This window comes from Saccopteryx leptura, chromosome X (genome assembly GCF_036850995.1).
Source record: "Saccopteryx leptura isolate mSacLep1 chromosome X, mSacLep1_pri_phased_curated, whole genome shotgun sequence".
Lineage (NCBI taxonomy): Eukaryota > Metazoa > Chordata > Mammalia > Chiroptera > Emballonuridae > Saccopteryx > Saccopteryx leptura.
Window position 1 is genome coordinate 54098804 of NC_089516.1, and position 26331 is coordinate 54125134.

General features: G+C 36.1%; 1 protein-coding gene across 3 annotated transcripts in view; it reads left to right on the top strand.

Moving 5' to 3' along the window:
- The window catches only part of GABRA3 (gamma-aminobutyric acid type A receptor subunit alpha3), a 449120-nt gene that overhangs the window by 202976 nt on the left and 219813 nt on the right, over window positions 1–26331 (top strand). For all 3 annotated transcript variants that reach the window (XM_066357176.1, XM_066357178.1, XM_066357177.1), the window contains exon 4: window positions 20486–20553. In XM_066357176.1, the coding sequence (XP_066213273.1) occupies window positions 20486–20553 (68 nt within the window). The remainder of the gene's footprint in view (window positions 1–20485; window positions 20554–26331) is intronic.

Consider the following 26331-nt stretch of genomic DNA (forward strand, 5'->3'; position numbering starts at 1 on the left):
TAAACTAGAAATCAACCACAACAGAAAAACTGAAAAATACTCAAACACTTGGAAACTAAATAGCATGTTATTAAATAACAAATGGGTTAACAATGAGATCAAAGAAGACATTTAAAAATTTCTAGAAACGAATGATAAGGAGTATATATCAACTCAAAATTTATGGGTCACAACCAAAGCAGTCCTGAGAGGGAAGTTCAAAGCACTACAGGCACACTTTAAGAAGCTAGAAAAAGCTCAAATAAACAACTTGACCCTGCATCTAAAAGAACTAGAAAAAGAACAGCAAGTAAAGCCCAGAGCTAGTAGAAAGAAGGAAGTAATAAAGATCAGAGCAGAAATAAATGACATAGAGGCTAAAGAAACAATACAGAGGATCAATGAAACCAGGACCTGGTTCTTTGAAAAGGTAAACAAGATCGATGAACCTTTAACCAGACTCACCAAGAAAAAAGGAGAGAGGACTCAAATAAATAAAATTAGAAATGGGAGTTGAGAAATAACAACTGACACAACAGAAGTACAAAATATTGTAAGAAAATACTATGAAGTACTATGTATGCCAAAAAACTAGACAACCTAGATGAAATGGACAAATTCCTTGAAACATACAATCTTCCAAAAATTAATCTGGAAGAATCAGAAAACCTAAACAGACCAATTACAACAAATGAGATTGAAACATTTATCAAAAAACTCTCAACAAAGAAAAGCCCAGGGCCAGATGGTTTCACAAGTGAATTCTACCAAATATTCAAAGAAGAACTAACTCTTATCCTTCTCAACCTATTTCAAAAATTCAAGAGAAAGGAACACTTCCAAGCTCCTTTTATGAGGCGAGCATAATTCTGATTCCAAAACCAGGCAAAGACAACACAAAGAAAAAAAATTATAGGCCAACATCCCTGATGAATTTAGATGCTGAAATCCTCAACAAAATATTAGGAAACCAGATCCAGCAATAAATAAAAAAAATAATACACCACGATCAAGTGGGATTTATTCTTGGGAGGCAAGACTGGTACAATATTTGCAAATCAATCAATGTGATTCATCACATAAACAAAAGAAAGGAGAAAAACCACATGATATTTTCAATAGATGCAGAAAAAGCATTTGATAAAATCCAGTACTCATTCATGATCAAAACTCTCAGGCAAATGGGAATACAGGGAACATACCTCAATATGATAAAGGCCATCTATGACAAACCCACAGCCAACAGCATACTCAATAGGCAAAAATTAAAAGCAATCCCCTTAAATCAGGAACAAGGCAGGGGTGCCCACTTTCACCACTCTTATTCAATATAGTTCTGGAAGTCCTAGCCACAGCAATCAGACAAGAAAAAGAAATAAAAGGCATTCAAATTGGAAAAGAAGAAGTAAAGCTATCATTATTTGCAGATGATATGATATTGTATATAGAAAACCCTAAGGTCTCAGTCAAAAAACTACTAGACCTGATAAATGAATTCAGCAAGGTGGCAGGATATAAAATTAATACTCAGAAATCAGAGGCATTTTTATACACCAACAAGGAACTGTCAGAAAGAGAAATTAAGGAAGCAATCCCCTTTACCGTTGCAACCAAAAAAAATAAAGTACCTAAGAATAAATTTAACCAGGGAGATTAAAGACTTGTACTCTGAAAATTATAAAACATTGACAAAAGAAATCAGGGAAGATATAAACAAGTGGAAGCATATACTGTGCTCATGGTTAGGAAGAATAAACATCATTAAAATGTCTATATTACCCAAAGCAATATATAAATTCAATGCAATACTGATTAAAATGCCAATGACTTACTTCAAAGATATAGAACACATATTCCAAAACTTTATATGGAACCAAAAGAGAACGCGAATAGCCTCAGCAATCTTGAAAAGGAAGAATAAAGTGGGAGGTATCACACTTTTGGATATCAAGTTATACTATAAGGCCATTTTACTCAAAACAGCTTGGTACTGCCATAAGAACAGGCATTTAGATCAATGGAACAGGACAGAGATCCCAGAAAGAAACCCACAGCTCTAGGGACAACTGATATTTACAAAGTAGGTAAGAGCATACAATGGAATAAAGACAGCCTGTTCAACAAATGGTGTTGGGAAAATTGGACAGCTACCTGCAAAAAAATGAAACTAGACAACCAACTTACACCAGTCACAAAAATAAACTCAAAATGGATAAAAGACTTAAATGGAAGCCGTGAAACCATAAGCATCTTAGAAGAAAACATAGGCAGTAAGCTCTCTGACATCTCTCGCAGCAATATATTTGCCCATTTATCTCCACTGGCAATTGAAATAAAAGACACGATAAACAAATGGGACTATATAAAACTAAAAAGCTTCTGCACAGCTAAAGACAATAAGAACAGAATAAAAAAACAAACTACACAATGGGAGAATATATTTGACAATACATCTGATAAGGGGTTAATAACTAAAATTTATAAAGAACTTATAAATCTCAACACCAGGAAGACAAAGAATCATATCAAAAATGGGCAAAAGAAATGAATAGACTCTTCTCCAAAGAGGACATACAGATGGCCAATAGGCATTTGAAAAAATCCTTAACATCAGTAATCATTAGAGAATTGCAAATTAAAACCACAATGAGATATAACCTCACACCAGTCAGAAAGGCGCTCATCAACAAAACAACAGAGAATAAGTGCTGGTGAGGATGTGGAGAAAAGGGAACCCTCCTGCACTGCTGGTGGGAATGAAGACTGGTGCAGCCACTGTGGAAAGCAGTATGGAGAGTTTTCAAGAAATTAAAAATCAAACTGCCTTTTGACCCAGCTATCCCACTTTTAGGAATATACCCCCAAAACACCATAGCAGTGTTTGAAAAGAGGAAATGCACCCCCACGTTTATGGCAGCATTGTTCACAATAGCGAAGATCTGGAAACAGCCCAAGTGTCCGTCAGTGGACTAGTGGATTAAAAAGCTTAGGTACATATATACTGGTTTATATGTACATAGAATACTACCCAGCCATAAGAAATGATGACATCAGATCATTTACAACAACGTGAATGGACCTTGATAACATTATACTGAGCGAAATAAGTAAATCAGAAAAAACTAAGAACTATATGATTCCATACATAGGTGGGACATAAAAATGAGACTCGGAGACATGGACAAGAGTGTGGGGGTTATGGGCTTGGGGGCAGGAAAGCAAGGGGGGTTGGCAGGTGATTGGCACAAAGAAAACCAGTTAGAAGGTGACGGAATACAATTGACTTTGAGTGATGAGAATTCAGCATAATCAAATGTCAAAATAACCTAGAGATATTTTATCTGAATATATATACCCTGATTTATCAATGTCACCACATTAAAATTAATGAAAGACAAAACAAAACAAAACCCCCTCAAAAAACAAACAAACAAAAATAATAAAAGCAAAGTGGTGGTTCTTTGAAAAGATCAATAAAATTCAGAAACTTTTTTCTAGGCTCACTAAAATAAATAAAAATTTAAAATCATGCATATAAACAAAATCTGATATGAAAGAGGAAAAATTACCACAGAAATATAGATATACAAAGGATCATAGAATAGTATGAGAAATTATAATCCACCAAATTGAACAATCTAGAGAAAATGGATAAATTACTAGAACTATACAATCTTTCTAGAATGAGTCATGAAGAAGTAGAAAACCTAAGTAGGCCCATAAACAGGGAGGAAATAGAAAATACTACCAAAAACTTCCCCCAAAATAAAAGTCTATGACCAGATGATTATACTAATGAATTCTATAAAAAATTCAAAGAAAATTTGGTACCTACCTTCTCAAAGTCTTGCAAAAATAGAACAAGAAGCAATACTCCCTAACATATTTTATAAGGCCAAGACACTATAATAGCAAAACCTTGCAAGGACATACACCAAAAAGGACACTACAGACCAAAATATCTAATGAATACAGATGCAAAAATCTTAGACAAAATGCTAGCAAATCAAATAAAACTACATATTAAAAAAATAATCCATCACACCCTGGCCAGTTGGCTCAGTGGTAGAGCATCGGCCTGGCGTGCGGGGGACTTGGGTTCGATTCCCGGCCAGGGCACACAGGAAAAGCGCCCATTTGCTTCTCCACCCCCCACCCCCTCCTTCCTCTCTGTCTCTCTCTTCCCCTCCCACAGCCAAGGCTCCATTGGAGCAAAGATGGCCTGGGCGCTGGGGATGGCTCCTTGGCCTCTGCCCCAGGCGCTAGAGTGGCTCTGGTTGCGGCAGAGTGATGCCCCGGAGGGGCAGAGCATCGCCCCCTGGTGGGCAGAGCATCGTCCCTGGTGGGCGTGCCGGGTGGATCCCGGTCGGGCGCATGCGGAAGTCTGTCTGACTGTCTCTCCCCGTTTCCAGCTTCAGAAAGAGAAAAAAAAATAATAATCTATCACAATCATGTGGAATTCATTTAAGGAACACAAGGATAGATCAACATAGAGAAATCAGTCATCATAATAAACACACCACATCAACAAAACAAAACACAAAAATCATGTGATCCTATCAATAGATGCGAAAAAATCATTTGATAAGATACAACACCCCTTTATCCTTAAAACACTCAATAAAATGGGTTTGGAAGGAAAGTACCTCAGCATAATACAGCCATATGAGACAAATCATCAGCTAATATCATAATACAGTAAATGTTAAAAAAAATAAAAGCTTCTCCTCTAAAATTAGGAACAATACAAGGCTGATTACTCTATCCACTCTGAATCAACATAGTTCTGGAAGTTTTAGCCAGAGTGATCAGGCAAGAGAAAGAAAAAGTATTCATATTGGGAAAGAAGAAGTAATGGTATCACTTTTTCAGATGACATGATCTTGTATATAGAAAACTTCATGGACTCCCCTGTAAAACTATTTGAAACAATAAACCAATACAGTAGTGTCACAGAATCAATATGTAAAAGTCTATTGCTTTCCTATATGCCAACCATGAAACTTCAGAAACTGAACTAAAAAAAAACAACAATTTCTTTTACAATTGCAACAACAAAATAAAATGCCTAAAAATAAACTAACAAAAGATGTGAAGGACCTATATACTAAAGACTACAAAAATTATTGAAAGAAATTGAAAAAGAAACAATGAAATGAAAAAATATTCCATGTTCATGGATTGGAGGAATCAACATATTTAAAATGGCCTTATAACTCAAAACAATGTACAAATTTGATGCAATCCCTATAAAAATCCCAATGTCATTTTTAAAAGAAATAGAACAAAAAATCACCAGGTTTGTGTAGAACTATAAAAAACCCTGAATAGCCAAAGCAATCTTGCAAAAAAAAAAAAAAAATGGAGCTGAATTATCAGTATCTGACTTCAAATTATACTATAGAGCCACAATCATTAAAACAGCATGATTTTGGCAGAAAAACAGACATACAGATCAATAGAACAGAATTGAGAGCCCAGAAATAAAACAAGTCCTACCAGGCATGAGGAGATGGAGACGCAAAGACCCGACTCCGGGGACCAGGTTCAGTGATGCAGATCCACTTTATTCAGGAAGTAAGCTAATTTATATACATGGGTTCAACCTACAGGGTGTTACAGCGTGTCCTTCATAGTCAATGGCTGAAAAGATCAGGGTGCTGTGTGGTTGCCGCTAAGTCACTTCCCTATAGTGGGTGAGATTTTTTCCTGGGTATGCCCAGGAGGATTTCAGGAGCTGGAGTATTCTTGCAGCATTGCATCAGCCACAGCTGCTAGGAATGAGCTCTGCATTCTACCCACATACAGACAAATAATCGTTGATGAAAGAGCAAAAAGCACACAATGGAGAAAGGAAAGACCCTTCAATAAATAGTGCTAGAAAAATTGGAATGCCACATATAAAAGAATAAATCTTGACTATAATTTGTTCCTCTGCACAAAAATTAAATTCAAAATAGATCAGAGACTAAAATATTAAGATCTGAAACTTTAAATTACATAGAAGAAAATATAGGTACTAAACTTATGTATCTTGGCTGTAGAGAACAATTTATGAATTTAACCCAAAAGGCATGGAAAGTAAAGGCAATGAATGGAACTAATGTTTTTGAGTTTTGGGGGTATATACCCAGTAGAAGGTTTGCTGGATCATATGGTAGTTCTATTCTTAATTTCTTGAAGAACCACCATACTTTCTTCCATGATGGTTGTACTATTTTACATTACCACCAACAGTAAATGAGGGTCACCTTTTCTCCACAGCCTATCCAACACTTGTTATTACCTGTCTTGTTGGTAATAAATCTAACAGGTGTGAGGTGGTATCTCATTGTAGTTTTGATTTACATTTCTCTAATAGCTAGTGAAAATGAGAATCTCTTCATATATTTATTGGCCATTTGATTTTCTTCTTGGGAGAAGTGTCTGTTCATGTCCTTTTCCCATTTTTTATTGGATTGCTTGCTTGTTTATTGTTGAATTTTGTGAGTTCTTTGTATATTTTGGATATTAAGCCCGTATCTGAGCTGTTCTTTGAAAATATCTCTAATTTAGTTGGCTGTGTGTTTGCTTCATTGTCACTTTCATTTGCTGTGCAGAAGCTTCTTAGTTTGATGTAGTGCCATTTGTTTATCTTTGCCTTTACTTCCCTTGCCTTTGGAGTCAAATTCATAAAATGTTCTCTAGGGCCAAGGTCCATGAGTTTAGTACTGAAAACATTGGTAAATAAAGACACATGCAGTCCTATGTTCATTACAGCATTGTTTTCGGTGGCCAAGACATGGAAACAACCAAAATGCCCTTCAATAGAGGATTGGATAAAGAAGATGTGATACATATACACTATGGAATACTACTCAGCCATAAAAAATGATGACATCGGATCATTTAGGACAACATGGATGAACCTTGATAACATTTTACTAAGTGAAATAAGTAAATCAGAAAAAACTAAGAACTGTATGATTCCATACATAGGTGGGACCCAAAATTGAGACTCATAGACATAGATAGGAGAGCAGTGGTTACCAGGGGGAGGGGAAAGAAATAGAGGGAGGGGCATAAAGAGAAACAAATAAAAGGTGACAGAGGATGATTTGACTTTGGGTGATGGGTATACAACATAATTGAATGTCAAAATGATGTGGAGATGTTTTCTCTAAATTTATGTACTCTACTTGACCAATGTCACCCCATTAAAGTTAATTGTCTAAATAAAATAAATAAACTGAATGTGACTATGTAAAACTAAAAAGCTTCTGCACAGCAAAAGAAACCCTTAACAAAACAAAGAAGCCTACCAAATGGGAGATAATTTTTTCAAACAACAGCTCTGGTAAGGCATTTATATCCAAAATAAAAAGAGCACAGAGAGCTCTGCAACAAACAAGCAAAAAATCCAATTAAAAAATGGGGAAAAACTGAGCAGACACTTCTCCCAAGAGGACATGCAAATGGCCAACAGATATATGAAAAGATGTTCATCTTCACTAGCTATTGGAGAAATGCAAATCAAAACTACAATGAGATACCACTTCACACCTGTTAGATTGGCTATTATCAACAAGACAGGTAATAATATGTGTTGGAGAGGCTGTGGAGAAAAGGGAACCCTCATTCACTGCTCATTGGAATGTAAACTAGTACAGCCATTTTTGAAGAAAATATGGTGGTTCCTCAAAATATTATGAATGAAAGTATTATTTGACCTAATAATTTCTCTACTGGGTATCTACCCAACAAACTTGAAACATTGGTACATAAAGATACATGCATCCCCATGTTTATCACAGCATTATTCACAGTGACCAAGACATGAAAACAACCAAAGTGTTTTTTGATAAAGGGTTAGATACAGAAGATGTGGTACATATATACAATGGAATACTACTTGGCCATAAGAAATGATGACATAGTGACATTTTTGACAATATCAATTGACCTTGAGAACATTATACTGAGTGAAATAAGTGAATCAAAGAAAACTAAGAACTATATGATTTCACACATAGCTGGGCTATAAAACTGAGACTCATGGATTGCAATTAAATTTGAATTGGTTTTGAGGGGTATGGGGATGTAGGGGAGGGGTTGGGAGAAGTGGAAAGAGGGTAACGAGGGACAAATATATGACGGTGGAAAATGATTTGACTTTGTGAGATCAGTATACAACATTATCAACAGTTCAAATGCTATAGAAATATTTACCTGAAAACTATATACTCTTATTGATTAATGTCATATGTTAAAGTTAATTTTTTAAATTAAATTTAAAAGTTATAAAAGTATTAGATCATAAGACTATTAGAAAAAAAATTAATTTCATTAAGAAAATTAAGAAAAAATATAATAAAGCTTGTAGTTAGCACTTTTGAGGTTTGTACCAAGATCTTCTGATATTATATTGAATGCCTTTTTACATTACAGTCTTAGTAAGTATTGGGTTAGATAACAAGAGATTCAGGAGAAATCTTGCAGGAGGAAGACTTCTAGAATGAACGATAGACAAATGCAACCATTTGAATTGGCACTCGAAATGTGTGTTGGTGCTTTACAGTTTAAATATTAAATGCCAGATTAAAAGGAAAATAAAATGCTGAAGGTGATGATACAGGAATCAGTGTTTCTGAGGAACTAGTGAAAGGATTGGAGTAATCTGAGTGTTGTTTACTGCCCACAAGTATACCTTGGGACTGAAAGATATATTTTTGGGCCTCTCTAAAACAGAAATTTTTGAGAATTTTGAGAATCAGGCATCTATCTTTGCTCTGTACTACCTTTGGGAAGGTCAAGATTCCAGCAATAGTGAAGTTAATGGGAACTCACAGTGAATAGGTTGGTGGTGATTGTGGTGTCTTTTAAATCTTGTGTTATTTTTTACTGGTGTGTTATAAAAATGTATTGTGTACAACTTCCTGTGAAAGATTTGCTGTATATTTTAGATGTCAGGCACTAGATGGAATAGCATAAATGTCGTGCTAGGTTTCTAGCCCACCAAAATGTGAAAAGTTCTAAGTTCTCTTCAAGCAGCTTGCAATAGGGGGTATGAGTCAATTGCAAAGTTCAGTTTATTGCTCAGGAAATATGACACAGACTCTTGTGATTTCTGTTTTCTTAGGCCAACTGTTTCTGATTTCCTCCAGAAATTTATCTATGATTAGTGCTATTGGGAGACTGGTCATGGATTACACATGGTATGTCATTCACCAAGGATTGTTAAAGGCAGATTAAAAGGTCATTAGCATAACAAAAGAGCAATCCAGCTCTCCCACCTGTGAGGATCTGTCAATGTCATTGAAGTCCACACCCTAAAACCATTTAGCTAGCAGACACAGACAGCTAGTAACTTGGGAGATCATTTTCAGCAGCTCAGTCTCTCTTCAAGATGAAAAGTATGTACAATAATAAACACTTACTCTCTTTGTTTAAAAGATGACATTGGAATTTTGATGGGGATTTCATTAAATTTGTATATGGGCCCTGGCCAGTTGGTTCAGTGGTAGAGTGTCAGTCAAGAATGTGGATGTCCTGCGTTTGATTTCCAATTAGGGCACAAAGGAGAAGCAAGTATCTCCTTCTCTACTCCATCCTTTTCTCTCTCTTCTGCTCCCACAGCAATGGTTTGACTGGTTCAAGTGACTTGGTCTAGGGCACTGAGGATGGCTCCCTGGCCTCCTCTTCAGGTGCTAAAAAGTGGCTCCAGTTGCAATGGAGCAATGACCCCAAATAGGCAGAGCATCACCCCCTAGTACATGAGTCAGGAACCTTTTTGGCTGAGAGAGCCATGAATGCCACATATTTTAAAATGTAATTCCATGAGAGCCATACAATGGCCTGTGTATGTTACATTATGCATTATCCAATAAAAATTTGGTGTTGTCCAGAGGACAGCTGTAATTGGCTCCAGCCACCTACAACTATGAACATTAGCAGTAGGAAATGAATGGATTGTAATACATGAGATATTTTATATTTTTAACGTTATTATTTTTTTATTAAAAATTTGTCTGCAATCCAGATGCAGTCATCAAAAGAGCCACATCTGGCTCACAAGCCATAGCTCCCCGACCCCTGCCCTAGTGGGCTTGCCAGGTGAATCCCAGTTGGGGCAGATGCGGGAGTCTCTCTCTCTGCCTCCCTTCCTCTCATTAAGTAAAAAAAAAATTGTATATTGCTTCGGGTAATATGGTTCTTTGTTGTATTAATTTTTCTATAGTTTTTTGTTCTCTATTTCATTGAGTTATGCTCTAATTTTTACTATTTCCTTTCTTCTGCTGACTTTGGGTTGCTTTTGTTCTTCTTTTTTCTATTTCTTTAAGATATGATGTTAGGTTGTTTACTTAGGATTTTTTTTTAACTATGTTGATTCTTTCAATCCATGAGCATGGAATTTTTTCCATTTCATTGTGTCTTTTTCAATTTCTTTCAATAATGTTTTATAGTTTTCAGTATATAGTTTCTTTATTTCCTTTGGTAAGTTTACTCCTAGGTATTTTATTCTTAATGTTGCAATTATAAAACTATTTTTTTTGAGTTCATATTCCAAAATGTCATCATTGGCATATAGAAAAACAATATACATTTTTATATTGATTATGTATCCTGTGCCTTTACTGTATTGGTTTATTGTTTCTAATAGTTTTTTTTGGTGGAATCTTTGGGGTTTTTTATATATAGGATCATATCATGTACAAAAAGTGATACCTTTACTTCTTCTTTACTGATATGGATGCCTTTTATTTCTTTCTCTTGCCTGATGGCTCTGGCTAAAACTTCCAGGAAATTTTTCAATAAAGGGGAAGAGAGTGGGCAGCCTTGTCTTGTTCCTGATTTTGGAGGTAATGCCTTCATTTTTCTCATCATTTTGTATAATATTAGCTGGTGGTTTGTTATATATGGCCTTTATTATGTTGAGGTATTTCCCTCTGTTCTGATTTTATTTAGTGTTATAAGGCTCAAGGGTTGTTGTCACTTATCAAAAGCTTTTTCTACATCTATTGATAAGATCACATAATTTTTATTCTTTGTTTTACTGATATTGTGTATTATATTGATCATTTTCCATATGGTGATCCATCCTTGTGCTGCTGGAATGAATCCCACTTGATCATGATGTATTACTTTTTTAATGTATTGTTGTATTCAATTTTCCAGTATTTTGATTAGAATTTTTGCATCTGTATTCACCAGAAATATCAGTCTGTCATTTTTGTGTGTGTGTGTGTGTGTGTGTGTGTTGTCCTTGCCAGGTTCTGGTATCAGACTTATGTTGGCCTCATAAAATGTATAAGGGAGTATTGCTTCTTTTTTTTATATTTTGGAAGCCTTTAAGAAGGATAAATGCCAACTTTTAATTTAAATATTTGGTAGAATTTATATAGCATAGTCATCTGGTCCTGGACTTTTATTTTTGTGGAGGTTTTTGATCGTTATCTTTATTTCCTCCCTGCTTATAGTTCTATTTAGGTTTTTCATTTCTTTGTGATTCAGTCTAGGAAGATTGTTTAGTTGTAGGAATTTATCCATTTTCTCAAGGTTGTTGAATTTGGTGGCATCTATTCTTTTATAATCTACAATGATTCTTTGTATATCTATGATATATGTGGTAATTTATACTTTTTCATTTTTTATTTTGTTTATATGCATCCTTCCTCATTTTGCCTTAGTGAATTTAGCCAGTGGTTTCTCACTTATATTGATCTTTTCAAAAAATGAGCTCTTGGTTGTATTAATTTTTCTATAGTTTTTTGTTCTCTATTTCATTTAGTTATGCTCTAATTTTTACTATTTCTTTTCTTCTGCTGACTTTGGGTTGCTTTTGTTCTTATTTTTCTATTTCTTTAAGATGTAATAATGTTAAGTTGTTTACTTAGGATCTCTCTTATTTATTTACTTTTTTTATTTAATTAATTGTGTTTACATAGATTCTAGGGTCACCCTGAATGCACCCCCATCCCCCATATTCCCCTCAACATCTCCTTTGCTCCCTTCCCTACAGTGCCCTCCTCCTTCCCTTCAGGTTTATCCCATCCTATCATCCCCTTTCCCTCTGTCCTCTTTCCTCTGGTCCCTTTGATCCCTCCTCTGTCTCAATTCCATTCCTTGGTTCTCATTATTCCTTGGATTCCTCAAATGAGTGAGGCCATATGATATTTTTATTTCTCTGCTTGGCTTATTTCACTCAACATAATAGTTTCCAGGTCCCTCAATATTGTTGCAAAAGGTAATATTTTCTTCTTTTTCATAGCCCATTGTATATGTGTACCACAGCTTTTTAATCCACTTGTCCACTGACAGACACTTGGGCTGTTTCCAGATCTTTGCTATTGTGAACAATGCTGCCATAAAGATGGGTGTGAATTTCTTTCTTTCAGTCGGTGATATGGTGTCCTTGAAAAACCACAATGAAATACCACCTTACACCAGTCAGAATGGTGCTTATTGACAAAATAACACAGAATAAGTGCTGGCGAGAATATGGAGAAAGGGGAACCCTCCTGCACTGCTGGTGGGAATGTAGACTGGTGCAGCCACTGTGGAAAACAGTATGGAGATTCCTCAAAAACTAGAAATGGAAATCTCTTGTTTCTTGATAGAAGCCTGTAATGATATAAACTTCCCTCTTATTTCTGCTTTTGCTGTATCCCAGAAATTTTAATATGTCGTGTTGTCATTCTCATTTGTTTGTATGTGCCTTTTGATCTCTGCTTTTATTTCTTTTTGACCCAATCATTTTTTAGAAGTATGTTGTTTAATTTCCACAGTTTTGTGGGGTTTTTTTACTTTCTTTTTGTAGTTGAATTCTAATTTCAAAGCTTATGATCAGAAAATATGCTTGGTTATAAAGAACTTACAAAGTTCAGCAACAAACAAGCAAATAATCCAATTAAAAAATGGGGAGAGAACCTGAACAGACACTTCTCCCAAAAAGACATACAAATGGCCAACAGATATATGAAAAGATGTTCATCTTCACTAGCTATTGGAGAAATTCAAATCAAAACTAAAATGAGATACCACCTCACACTTGTTAGATTGACTATTATCAACAATACAGGTAATAACAAGTGTTGGAGAGGCTGTGCAGAAATAGAAACTCTCATTCACTGATGGAAGGAATGCAAATTATTACAACCATAATGGAAGAAGGTATGGTATTTCCTCAAAAACTTAAGAATAGAACTATAATATGACCCCAGCAATCCCTTTACTGAGTATTTACCCCCCAAACTCAAAAACATTGATAGTTAAAGACACATGCATCTCCATATTCATTGCAGCACTATTTACAGTGGGCAAGACATGGAAACAACCAAAGTTTCCCTCAACAGAGGATTGGGTAAAAAAGATGTAATACATATTTATAATAGAATAGTACTCAGCCATAAGAAATAATGACATTTTGCCATTTACTACAACATGGATAGACCTTGAGAACATTATACTGGATGAAATAAGTAAATCAGCAATAGCTAAGAGCTATGTGATTTCATACACAGGTTGGATATAAAACAGATTCATGGACATAGATAAAAGTGAAGTGGTTAATAGTTAGAGGGAGACTTTGGAGAGGACATGTGAGGGAAGGCATGGGGGAAGGATATAAAGATGAACAAATATAAGGTGAAAGAATATGATTTGTCTTCAGGTGATGGGTATACAACATAATCCACAGTTCAAATGCTGTAGAAATATGAAATATTTACCTGAAACTTATGTACTGTTATTGATAAATGTCACCCTGTTAAATTTAATTTTCTAAATAAAATTTTTAAAAAAGCACTTATTCTCCAAAGCTTCCAATGATGGGGATGTAAGAAAATAGAAACTTGAAAATCTTTTGTTTTTTTTTGCTAATGTCCCAACTTTAAAATCCTCACTATTTTTTATTTTATTTTATTTTATTTTATTTTATTTTATTTGTGTGTGTGTGTGTGTGTGTGTGTGTGTGTGTGTGAGAGAGAGAGAGAGAGAGAGAGAGAGAGAGAAGCAGACCAGAAGGGAGAGAAATAAGAAGCATCAACTCAGTTGTAGCACCTTAGTTGTTCATTTATTGCTTTCTCAGTTGTGCCTTGACTGAGGGGCTCCAGCAGAGTTTGTAACTTTTTACTGAGGCCAGAAAACTTGGGCTCAAGCCATTGACCATAGGGTCATGTCATAAACAGCATCTCATGCTCAAACCAGGGACCCTGTGCTGAAACTGGTGAGCTAGTGCTCAAGCTGATTACCTTGAGGCAGCATCCCAGTTAGATACTGTGTCCTCTGTACCACTACCAGTGAGGCAAAGCCTCACTATTATTAAGACTGTCATTGGGAAGTACTGAAGAGTCCATCATGACCTTTAGCTGGCTTTTGTTCATATAATTCATCTTAGGACCTTGTCTCTAATGGAACTGTAACAAACTTCTACTACAAAATGTATTTCAGCCCTGGCTGGTTGGCTCAGTGGTAGAGCGTCGGCCTGGCATGCCAGGGACCCGGGTTCGATTCCCGGCCAGGGCACATAGGAGAAACGCCCATTTGCTTCTCCACTCCCCCCCTCCTTCCTCTCTGTCTCTCTCTCCCCCTCCCGCAGCCAAAGCTCCATTGGAGCAAAGATGGCCCGGGTGCTGGGGATGGCTCCTTGGCCTCTGCCCCAGGCGCTAGAGTGGCTCTGGTCGCGGAGGGGCAGAGCATTGCCCCCTGGTGGGCAGAGCTTTGCCCCTGGTGGGCGTGCCAGGTGGATCCCGGTCGGGCGCATGCGGGAGTCTGTCTGACTATCTCTCCCCGTTTCCAGCTTCAGAAAAATACAAAAAAAAAAATGTATTTCAAAATGGCAGTAAAAGTTCAGACCCAAACCAGAGGAAAGTGAGTGGGGGATGGTGAGGGTGCTTAAAACCATGTCAAAAGAGGGAAGACACAAAGGAAATCAGAATATTCAGTCTGAAAAGAAACAAGAACAGACTAAGGGATATCATGACACTTTCTATTTCTCAAGGTCTTTACATCTCAAAAGAACAAGAAGCAGACTAATTTGTGGGTCCCAAGGGCAGTGCTACGTCCATTGTTTATGTAAATGCTGGGGTGAATGGAGCACTACAGTTGAGGAACATATGGTACTCTGATTTCTGCTTTCCAGTTTCTCCTCAATGGAGAAAATTCACAGTTCCTTAGGGCATTTATTTGAAGTTAATCTAGAAATACATGTTGTTATAAGCAACATATTGAATATAAACATAGTGATAACTTATTGGCTTATCTTTATTATTTCAGTTCATTAGCAAATATAAATAACATAGATACTAGTTAATGAATTCCTCACCAATGGGAGACCCACTGAGAGCTAAGGATATGTGTGTTCATGTAAATACTGGAGCTTTCAAGCACTTCTAATGCCACAGTAAATTTAGAAAAGAAAAAGATAATTTTATTTACCTCTAGTTTCAGAGGGTAATATTGGAAGGAAGTTTATTCCCCAAACAAATAAAGAAAGAGCTAAGGATCATCTGAATACACTTGCTAAAAAAGGAAAAAAAATCCATTTTATCTGCCCATTAATTTATGTTTTACATTTGTCTCTACTAAGAAGACTTTGAACAGTGGCTCAACTATAAATTATAGTCATTATCAGTTTTGGTCTAATTCACTTATCTTTTTATTTAGTTAAGTGAAATAGCAAACTCCTAAACATTTCTTCACACAGAGGAGCTTTAGTGGTGGGTGAATACTCTGTTCTATATGTGGAACCCAAGACCTTAAACTTTTGGGTGAGTTCTGTTGGCCTACCTAGTCTTATGGATGGCTCATGTTGTCTTGCCTCTGGAGTAGTATTAATCATCATCAGCAGTTAGTGTATGCTGAACACTGGATCTGTTCTTACTACTGGCCTACGTATCCTCTCTATATCTTCCAAGCAATTCTGAGGTAGGTATTATCATTATCCCAATTTTCCCAATGAAGAAACAAACACAAAGAAGTTAAGTAACAAAAAACACACACAAAGTAAATGGCAGGACCTAAACTTAAACCCAGATAGTCATGCTTTTAACTACTGTACCATATTTCTGCAGGGTAGTTTCTCTGAATATTGTCACAGATTCTGATTCAAGGCAGCTGGATTTCCTAGTCTGAAAATGGGATTAAGCAATGGAATTTGGTAGTTCCTATGTGGAATAGTGGAGCACTGTCAAATGTCCCTTTGTGTGGCCTTAGAATAGAGGTCCCGAGATCTAAGAATGGTAACATAAATTCAGAACCCTTCTTCCCTTTTCCTGCTATGATATAAGTAACAATCTCTGTCTCCACATCCTACTATATGAAAGATTTCTGGCTCCTTTGGTTAAAAAAAGCATTACATTACCTCTCTTTTTTTCTTAACATTTTTCTCTCTTGCTTTCTCTTTCTCTTAATTTTGGCTCCTGCTATCTCTTGCTCTCTAGCTTTCTGTTTAGTTAGTTTTATTTGCTCTTCTCACACACATTCTTCTCTACTTTCTATTGTTTTTATTTCTTCCTGTTCATCCTTTTTTCTTGCCTTTTTTCTTCAATCTTCTTCTAATTACTTCTTCACAATTCGTTTTTCTCTCCTCTTGATTTTACAGCACTTCCCCTAATTCTCTGATCTGCCACATTCTTTTCAAATTGGATGAAAATGTAAAAGAAATTCAGCGCAATGTACTATATCAAACTCCCCAACTCTTTTTCCTTGCAGTAAAACCAGAGAAAGTTCTAAAGCTTGGCTAAGCCCTAGTTTTGGAAAGCAGCCTCTTTCCACCCTGTTTACTTTTTAGCAATCAATGAGTAACTTTTAAATGAAAGTGAACAGTTGAGAGAGAGGAAGAACATGGATTTGCTCAAAACCTCCCACCTTCCTCAGGCAGTAGAGAAAGCTTATCTTTTTTTACTATCAGGCACCTTTAGTCAGATGCCTTTTGCTTGGTGCTATAGTCAAAGATTCCCTAGTTAGAACAGAGTGAAAATGCATAATTTTTCTGTTTGCAAACCCTTGTTGTTCAAGAGAACAGCCAAAAGAAAACACCCTTGTTTAAGGCATTCAGCAAGACAGAGGCAGAGAGAGATCCAGAACCCAAGCTTTCCCATTCCAGCCCAAGACTCTTTTATTATAGCTACTCCCCATTCTGCCTCCAATAACACTACTCCCCTCATGAAACTAGAACAGTTTCCTGTCACTTAACTTTGCCACCACTATATCTCTCCCCCTCTTCGTACTCCTCCTCCTCATTTTCTTCTCTTCTTTCTCTAGTCTGGGTCCTCTGTTTTTAGGCCACATAACTATCTTATAATTTTGCAATTATATTGGTTTAGAAAGTTGTTCTGTATCTAACTATGACATACCTGAAATATTATATTCAAATCTAATTGAAATCTCTTTCATTAATTAGTGAATTTTGTTTTATGTACTTGGAAGAAAGGCACTGCTTCTCCAGCCAATGAACCTGGCATTTTATCTGAATGGACAAGTCTTTAGGGTGCATGCTCTGAGCTCTGAAGTATTATCTCTTCTTCTCAAAGAACAGAAGTGACTCCAAGGGATGCCTGTGTTCTAGATGAGAGCCTACTTAAAGAAGCACAACTCTTGTTTAGAGAGATGTCATTTACTGATCGAGCTTGGGGATAAGTTTTGTGTTTTGGTAAATTGACTGTAATGTTGATTATTACTAAATGACACTCATAAACTCACTGTTTATTGCATTGGTGCATGCAGTGGCCTTGAGTATACTCAGTATTTTAGTGGGAAGACAGTGTATTAAGCTGAAGGACTGGATGTATATAGTGAATATGCTACAGAAGAAGTAGGTGTGTTCCTTTATTCATTAGGGAAAAAAATAGTGCCATAGACTGCATTAAACAGTGTCATTATATACATACATCAAGTCTTATGTGGTATTTGTTGGTGTTAGCTTTGCTGCTGGTGTGCTCTACTGAGGTGAGGTATGCTGGGCTGGAGTGGGACTCTTTTGAATTTGCCATGATGATAAAATGTTTGATGGGCTCAAATGGGCTTTGTTAGGCTAGAGTGGGCTACCCTGTGTTCTATTTCATGTATGTTCTTGGGGTGGGGAAGATTTGCTTCTCTGGGCTACAATGGGGTAAACAGGACTGACACAATTGGGAAAAGGGAAACTTAGCAGTGGAATAACTGTACTTTGGGGGTATAATTTTTCAACTCTGGAAATATGTAATGCGATTCATCCATCCATACCAAATTGTTCAGTCACCACTATTTGAGTAACAGTTCCTTTTCTAAGTATTGAAAATACAGAGATAACAAAATAGGGAAACTGCTTTTCATGGATGTATGGGTTAGGTAGAATGGCAGACAAGTAATCAGTCAGTTACAAGAAAGAAAAATAAATACAAAGAGAGTATATGAGATGGCATAAGTCATCTCCAAATCTTAGTCACTTAACTCAACAAAATTTAATTTCTTTCATGAAAAGTCTATTGTAGATCCATGCAACTCTCTTTTTATTTAATTTTTATTTTAGTTAGTAAAAGTCGTGGAGGCAGAGAGGCAGAGAGATGGACTCTTTCATGAGAACAACCAGGATTCACCCAGCAAGCCCCTTACAGGGTGATGCTCTGCCCATCTGGGGCAGCTGCTCCATTGCTTGGCAACTGAGCTATTTTAGCACATGAGATGAGGCCATGGAGCCATCCTCAGCACCCAGGGCCAAATTGCTGAAACCATTCAAGCCATGGCTGTGGGAGGAGAGGAAAGATAGAGATAGAGATAAAGAGAGAGAGAGAGAAGGGGGAGGGGTGGGGTGGAGAAGCAGATGATCACTTCTCCTGTGTGTCCTGACCAGGAATCAGACCTGGGACATCCACACACTGGGCCAATGCTCTACTGCTGAGCCAACTGGCCAGGGTCCAGGCAACTCTCTAAGGCCTCCATTTTTAAGTCCTCCATTTGTTGCTCATTGTTCCAGGCTGTTTCAATCTTATGGTAGTTCCATATCAACATATGTTTCTGTGATGACCATGGCAGAGAGAGGCTTATGTGGGACATTAATTGTTCTAGTCAGAGCAGGCCACATATTACTTTCTCCCATAAACAAAAACAGTCATGTGGCCCTCCTTACTTTAAGCAAGAAGAAGAGTAGGAATGCAGTCATCTTATGTTCTTGGAAATGAAAGACAGTTGGTTATTGAAATATTTGTAACTTACAAATATTTGTAAGGGTAATCCCAGTGGAAGAGCCCACAACACGTGTATAAAAAAAGATCTCCAAGTGCTCTCCTTAAGCTTGGGATTCTGTTGCCATTCTCAATGATACTTGAAGGGATAGACTTTATACCTGTACCTAGCATATTATCCATGAAGGAATAATGTTATAATAAGTTGTACACTTGAAACCTGTATGGTTTGGTGAACCATGTCATCCCAATTAATTAAAAGTATATATTTTTAGAAAGTGGATAAGCATTGGTAGAAGGCATTATGAGAAAAAAAATGAGTTGCAGAAATAGAAGAGAGCTTACCATGTTCTAGGTATGGTAAGAAAACCTTTGCAAAGAAAGGTTAATACATTATTCATTTATTTACTTATTTATATTTTGACTTGTTACAAAAAAGATTTGTGGCATATTATAGGAATATTAGATTGGGATCAACTTGTGTAGGACCTTGTATTTTAGGTAATAGAATTTCTTTATGATTCCATGAAGAATGAGGAGTATAAATCAGAATAGTGTTTGATAAAGTTCCATCTTTTATCAAAGTGCATAATGGTTGCCTGTGAAGATAGTGTGTTTATATTTAAAAGCTGAAGCCCAAAAATTAATTTCTAAGGAGCAACCTGAAGAAGGATGAACATTTTTTAACTTATTCCACAAGTAAGGCAAATGTATTTGTGTGCTTTTTTTTTTTTGTACAATTGTTTCAATTTATGCTGCAATTTGTAAGAATTATAAATAGCTGCATATAAAAGTAAAGACTGGAGGGTATTATGCTAAGTAAAATAAGTCAGAGGAAGACAAATACCATAAGGTTACACTTAATATGTGGAATCTAAAGAGAAAAATATATGAACAAACAAAATAAAAACAGACTCATAGATACAGACAACTGACTGATGGTTGCCAGGAGGAAGAAGGGATAGGGGTCTGGGTAAATGAATATGAAGAAATTAAGAAGTACAAATTGGTTACAGAATAGTCACAGAGATGTAAATTATACCATAGGGGACATAGTTAATAATATAATAACTATGTACAGTACCAGGTGGATACTTGAAATATCAAGGGAACCACTGTACTAAACCTAATAAAAATAATACTGCATATAAACTGTAATTTAAAAATAAAATTTAAATAAAAATCACACACACAAAAAATGAAATAGTATAGGTGAGAATTTTTTTTCAGGGGTTTCTCTCTGACTGCCACATATCCTTTCTCAGAAGTAGCAAGTTGGCTGTCATTCAGAATATTACACTGGTTTCTCTTGGAACTAAGACAACAGGTTTTTATAACACTCTGCTTTTCTACTTTCTTTGGCCCAGATGCTGTGACGGAAGTGAAGACTGATATCTACGTGACCAGTTTTGGCCCCGTGTCAGACACCGACATGGTAAGTATAGTTCCTGGTAAAGTAAAAGTAAAAGATGATACAACAGCTCAAATAAACTTTTCCCTATGGCAGGGCCTTGTAGATATGTTTTGTGAAAAAATCTTGTCTCTGATGAGTTTCTTACCCTTGCCATCCTACATTTAGCCAAATCCATTTCTTGCCCTGCTTTCCCTACCTATTTTCATATAAAGCATATACCCTCATCCGAAATACCCTTCCCTTCTTTCCACAACACATATTTTAAATTAATTTGGCTCCCTATCCTCAGTTAAAACTTCCCTGACTTTTCCCTTCACATTTTATCATTACCACACACATATTAGTACCTATAGGTCATGTGAAGAAGGCATTGTGGTGGGGGCTCTCAGTGAAGTACTCAGTGGTATCATCCATGAAGTCTGTTCCTTGCAAACAGGCCCTGGAGACATGCACTGAGAACATGGACTGACCAAAGTGATGCAAAGTGTTTGAAGGAAGAATGGAAACCACTTCAGGAAACTGATACTACTATAGATGTGAGCAGTGGGAGAACTTTGGAACAGATCCAAGGAATAAGGTGGAACACAGTACAATTACAAAGAAGATTACTCATAATTCATCTGCAAGGATTTCCCCTTCTCCTATCATTCTTCATTGCTGCCAAAGCAAACAATGCAGAGGATAGTTGAGACAAGAAACTCCATCCTAAGAGGCCACCTGATTAATACCTGTAAATATTTGATTGAATAATTATTATGTAGGGAAAACAAAAACTATTATCTGCTCAGTATGCCTAGCAGTTATTAGGTGCTCATTAAATTGTTGCTGAATGAGTGACTCCGTGTTTAAAATAAAAAAAAATTAAAAAAAAATTTTTTTTAATTATTTCAGATACTTTTTTTAATTTTTTTATTTATTCATTTTAGAGAGAAGAGGGAGAGACAGAGAGAGAAAGAGAGAAAGGAGAGAGAGAGAGAGAGAGAGAGAGAGAGAGGAGAGACAGAGAGAGAAGGGGGAGGAGCTAGAAGCATCAACTCCCATATGTGCCTTGACCAGGCAAGCCCAGGGTTTTGAACTGGTGACCTCAGCATTTCCAGGTCGACACTTTATCCACTGCACCACCACAGATCAGGCAAAATAAGAAAAAAATTAAATGAGAAAATATATATTTAAAAATATGAAATGTCAGTGTTCATTACTTAGATTTATCTCTGTATCTCTGTCTTCCATGAGACTACTACTTAGCAAGGGACACAGCTTCTTTAGAAATATTGAATAAATACAAATAATTGTGTAGGAACATGATAAACTTTGCCTGTAGGTAATATAGAACCGTTGAGTGGATTTGAGTAGGGGACTAAAATTATTTTTTGTTAAAGAATGATTTATCTGGAACACTGTATAGAATGGACTACAAGAGGCAAAAGGGGAGAAAGAAAATTGTTTTAGTCATATTGATTTTACATGACTCATCCTTCAATCAGACAAGATCTAAGAGTCAGTTGGAGAAGCAGTCTAGTTCTCAGGAGAAGGAATCATGAGTGGTTGTCAGTCCAGGCAGGGGGAAGCTAGAAGCCTAAACTTTGTCTTTCAAGTGTGGAATAAAGTGAAGGGTACAAAGATATGGTAGACACATGTAAACTCCTTAAGGGAAAGTAAAAAGTCTTCATGGTTTCCCAGACACTTAATAGAGTACTTGACACATAGAACTCAGTTAGGAGTATGTTTGACATATAGGGACAGAGGAGATGGTTCTTTTATAAGGTCAGCAGAAAACTTGTATGTCTATCTTGCCTCTTTCAACCTGTTGACCAGTAACTCCTACAGCTTCAGTTCCAAGTATACATTAAAACTGTTGCCAGTTGGTAATTCAACAAATACTCCTTAAAAACCCAAATCTGCATTAAAAGCTTCTAGGAACCCCTATATTCAGAGAGCTCATAGGCCATTGGGGACAGCCAGGTTCACCAGAGATATTCAGGTCTCTCATTATTGGAAATTAGTGATGAATTAGAAACTTTATCAGAAAGCAATTGAAACTACTCTTTGAGTATATACACATTCACAGTCACTCACTCACTCTCATACACCAATATCCACAAATACTTTCATAAAAATGTGCACTCATGTAAGAAAATATACACAGAATACAAAGAGCCTGAATATTTTCCTAGATACTCAATAGACATGTGTGCAAATAGATACCTAAATCCAGGTATACTACAAAAGCATACAAACAACCCTTTCCCAAACCAGCTCCTGTCCTTACTCCTTTCCCACCCAACCAGGTACACATTAGGTGTTAAGACACCTGGAGGTATTTGAAGCAATACAGAATTTCTATCTTTTCTGAAGTTTCTTTTTTTAAATAATTTTTTATTAATTTTAATGGGGTGACATCAATAAATCAGGGTACATATGTTCAAAGAAAACATGTCCAGGTTATCTTGTCATTCAATTATGTTGCATACCCATCCCCCAAAGTCAGATTGTCCTCCATCACCTTCTATCTAGTTTTCTTTGTGCCCCTCCCCCTTCCCCTCTCCCTCCTTCTACTCCTCCCCCATGTTCCAGTTGTTTGTTTTGTTTGTTTTTTTGTTTCACAGTTAAGCAGAAACAACAGAATGACTCTTTTCTAATAGGGAAGGAAGAGTTTGGTCAAATAAATTTCAGATTATTTTTAGCTTTACTTCAATTCTGTCACAAGGCATAATAACTATTATCACTCTTGCTAGAAAACATATTTCTTGGTGTTTTTAAAAACTTATTTATGTATTACTTGGTAGACTGGGCCACTGATCCAGGGTAAGGGATGACTTTGGTGAAGCATCAAGCTTTAGCAACTAGTTAAAGCATGAACCCAGGCTTCCTTGAGACCACAGGTTACTTGGAAAAGAAGATGAAAATTATAGCTGGCTGGGTTCTTGACTCACTTATATTCAAACAGGGAGTTTTGATCCAAAATACTTTCTTAAGGTAATGGAGACAGTCTTTTGTTTTCAGGCAGGGGTGGGGGGTGATTGTGGTGCCATTTTGAACATTGAACCAGCATCACCCATAATCCTTTGTAGCCATGTCACTCCTTGGCCAAACACTGACCTCCAAAGACAGATCCTGAGTTTAACAGAAAATTCCATGTGTGTTCTGTTAATCTCATTACTACTGATTCCCAACTCAATATTTGGTATTTAGTAGACTCTCTTCTATTAGTTAAAAGAAAAAATGAATAAAATGGAACAGTTTAAACTTGAGGAAAAAAATTGTGACTATGTCTCTCTACTTGACTAAAAGTTCTTCAAAAGTTGAAAACATGTCAAGTGTATTTCTGTATCTATAGGAACTAGCATAGGTACTGACACAGATTCTCTGTGTTTGGTGAGATGAAATGAAACATTAGTAGCAAGTCCTGCAGTTAAAGAGTGAAAGTAGCTTTCTTCAGGAGACACTGTTGAGTAGCAAGACTAATGAGTCACTAATTGATGGCTTCAAGCTTTGGATGACTAGTTTTGGTGGCTTCTCTATCCATGAAAATAAGAAGCTGTGACAATCAGGAACTGGGCAGAGATGTAAATTGAATAGTTTTAGATCTTCCTAAGGAGAAAGAAAGAAAGTTAATCCAGAGTATAAGAATTAAGGTGGAAACTGATTACAATCAAAATTTTATAGGAAACATGAATGAAAGGCTTGTGTTAACCATTTGCAATAAAAGGAGCTTGATAAACCACACTAATCCTGTGTATATGTTTACCAAGGAGAGAAACAGAATAAGAGATACAATCATAATTTGAATAAACTGAGGCTATGTGAATTTATTTGTATATTTTTAAAGAGAATTTAGACCATTTTCTCAGTTAATGTATGGAAAGATGGTAAAAGTAACAATGAGAGAAAGGCTGAAAAATATTTAATAAAAAAGTAGTTTTATTTTCACTTCTCTCTCAAATTGGGTCTGTTTATTCCTTTTAATCAGTAATGGATTTTGGCAAGTAGAAGTTTTACCTGTTCTCCTAAGATCCTTTGAATTAGAATGCAAAGAAAGTGGGATACCGGCTTAAGAAAGGTATGCTATGCATATGTCAGTGACTGAAAGGAAGGTAGGAGAGTGGCAGCTTATTTTCTAAGAGTAGATCTTAATTGTTCTTAACACACACACACACACACACACACACAAATTACAGTTAAGGTAATAGATATATTAACTAACTTTATTGTGGTAAAAATTTTACAATATATCATTATGTTGTACAATATAATATCTACAATTTTTATTTTTAAATCTTACCTCAATAAAGCTGGGAAAAAAGGAAATGTAACAGCTGAGAAACACTTTGGACATTCTACTTGTCCAAACCAGCTTCTGACCAGTCTTTTATTCTAGCTCTCTTCCTAAGGCTCTGCACAGGTCCTTCAGCATGCTGGAGGTGCAGGGACCCAGAGTCCTGAGTTAAATATTTAACAATTATCTATCTGAATGTACTGATAAAGCCAGTGATATGAATATTACCTTAAACAGTGAACACTAAACTGAACTTTTCCCTTTTTTTAACCATTTTTTTGTTTTTTTATTTTATCTTTTTCTCTTTTGAATTTCATTTTCTTTATTTTTTAAATTCTTTTTTTTTACAGGGACAGAGAGAGAGAGAGTCAGAGAGAGGGATAAATAGGGACAGAGAGACAGGAATGGAGAGAGATGAGAAGCATCAATCATCAGTTTTTCTTTGCTACTCCTTAGTTGTTCATTGACTGCTTTCTCATATGTGCCTTGACCGCGGGCCTTCAGTAGACCAAGTAACCCTTTACTTGAGCCAGCGACCTTGAGTCCAAGCTGGTGAACTTTTGCTCAAACCAGATGAGCCCCTGCTCAAGCTGACAACCTTGGGGTCTCGAACCTGGGTCCTTCCACATCCCAGTCCAATGCTCTATCCACTGTGCCACTGCCTGGTCAGGCTAATTTTTAAATTCTTTATTCCTTTTTCAGTTGTTTTGTTTATTTTTATTTTTTGCTTTATCTTTTTGTTTTCTGTAGTTTTTCTATTTTTACTTCTCATTATATTTAATTTTATATTTTATTGTACATTTTCAATTTTATTTTATTTTATTTTTTAGTTGTTCTTTTTTTGTGAGAATTCTTAATAATACCACTATTAAATATCACCAAGGAAGAAGAAATCAAATAACTTGGCTACACAAGACACAGATGTACTTCAGAACAATAATAAAATATCTCCAGGAGAAAATGATATGGAAACCTTAGAGTTAAGCAATAGACAATTCAAAAGTGAAGTTCTAAAATACTCAATGAGATGTGAGAAAACACCAAACTTAATGACCTAAAAAAACAAAACAAATACCAAGCATTCAAAGTACAGAAAAACAGGAATTACTAGCCAAGAATACTATAGTCATCAATGTTATCCTTCATATATGAAGGAGAAATGAAAATATTTGAACACATACAGAAGCTGAAGGAATTTATCATCAGAAAACATCTACTTCAAGAAACCCTCCAGGGGCTTATATGAGCATATACAAAGAACAAATCAAAACTACCAAGTAAAAGCTCCAACAAGGTCACAATAAAATGTGGATAATCTGTGAAAACAACAACCTAAAAGGGAGGGGATAAAGTTCTTCAGTAGCAAAGAAGGATGTAGTGCAGAGGCACTCATAAAACAAAAAAATTTGAAAATATGAAAAATGTTATCTACAACTTTAATAGTAACCACCCACAAAAAAGACTACTACTGAAACATACAGATTAAAAATAATTAGAAACAGGGTAAAGAAGTATGGAATACC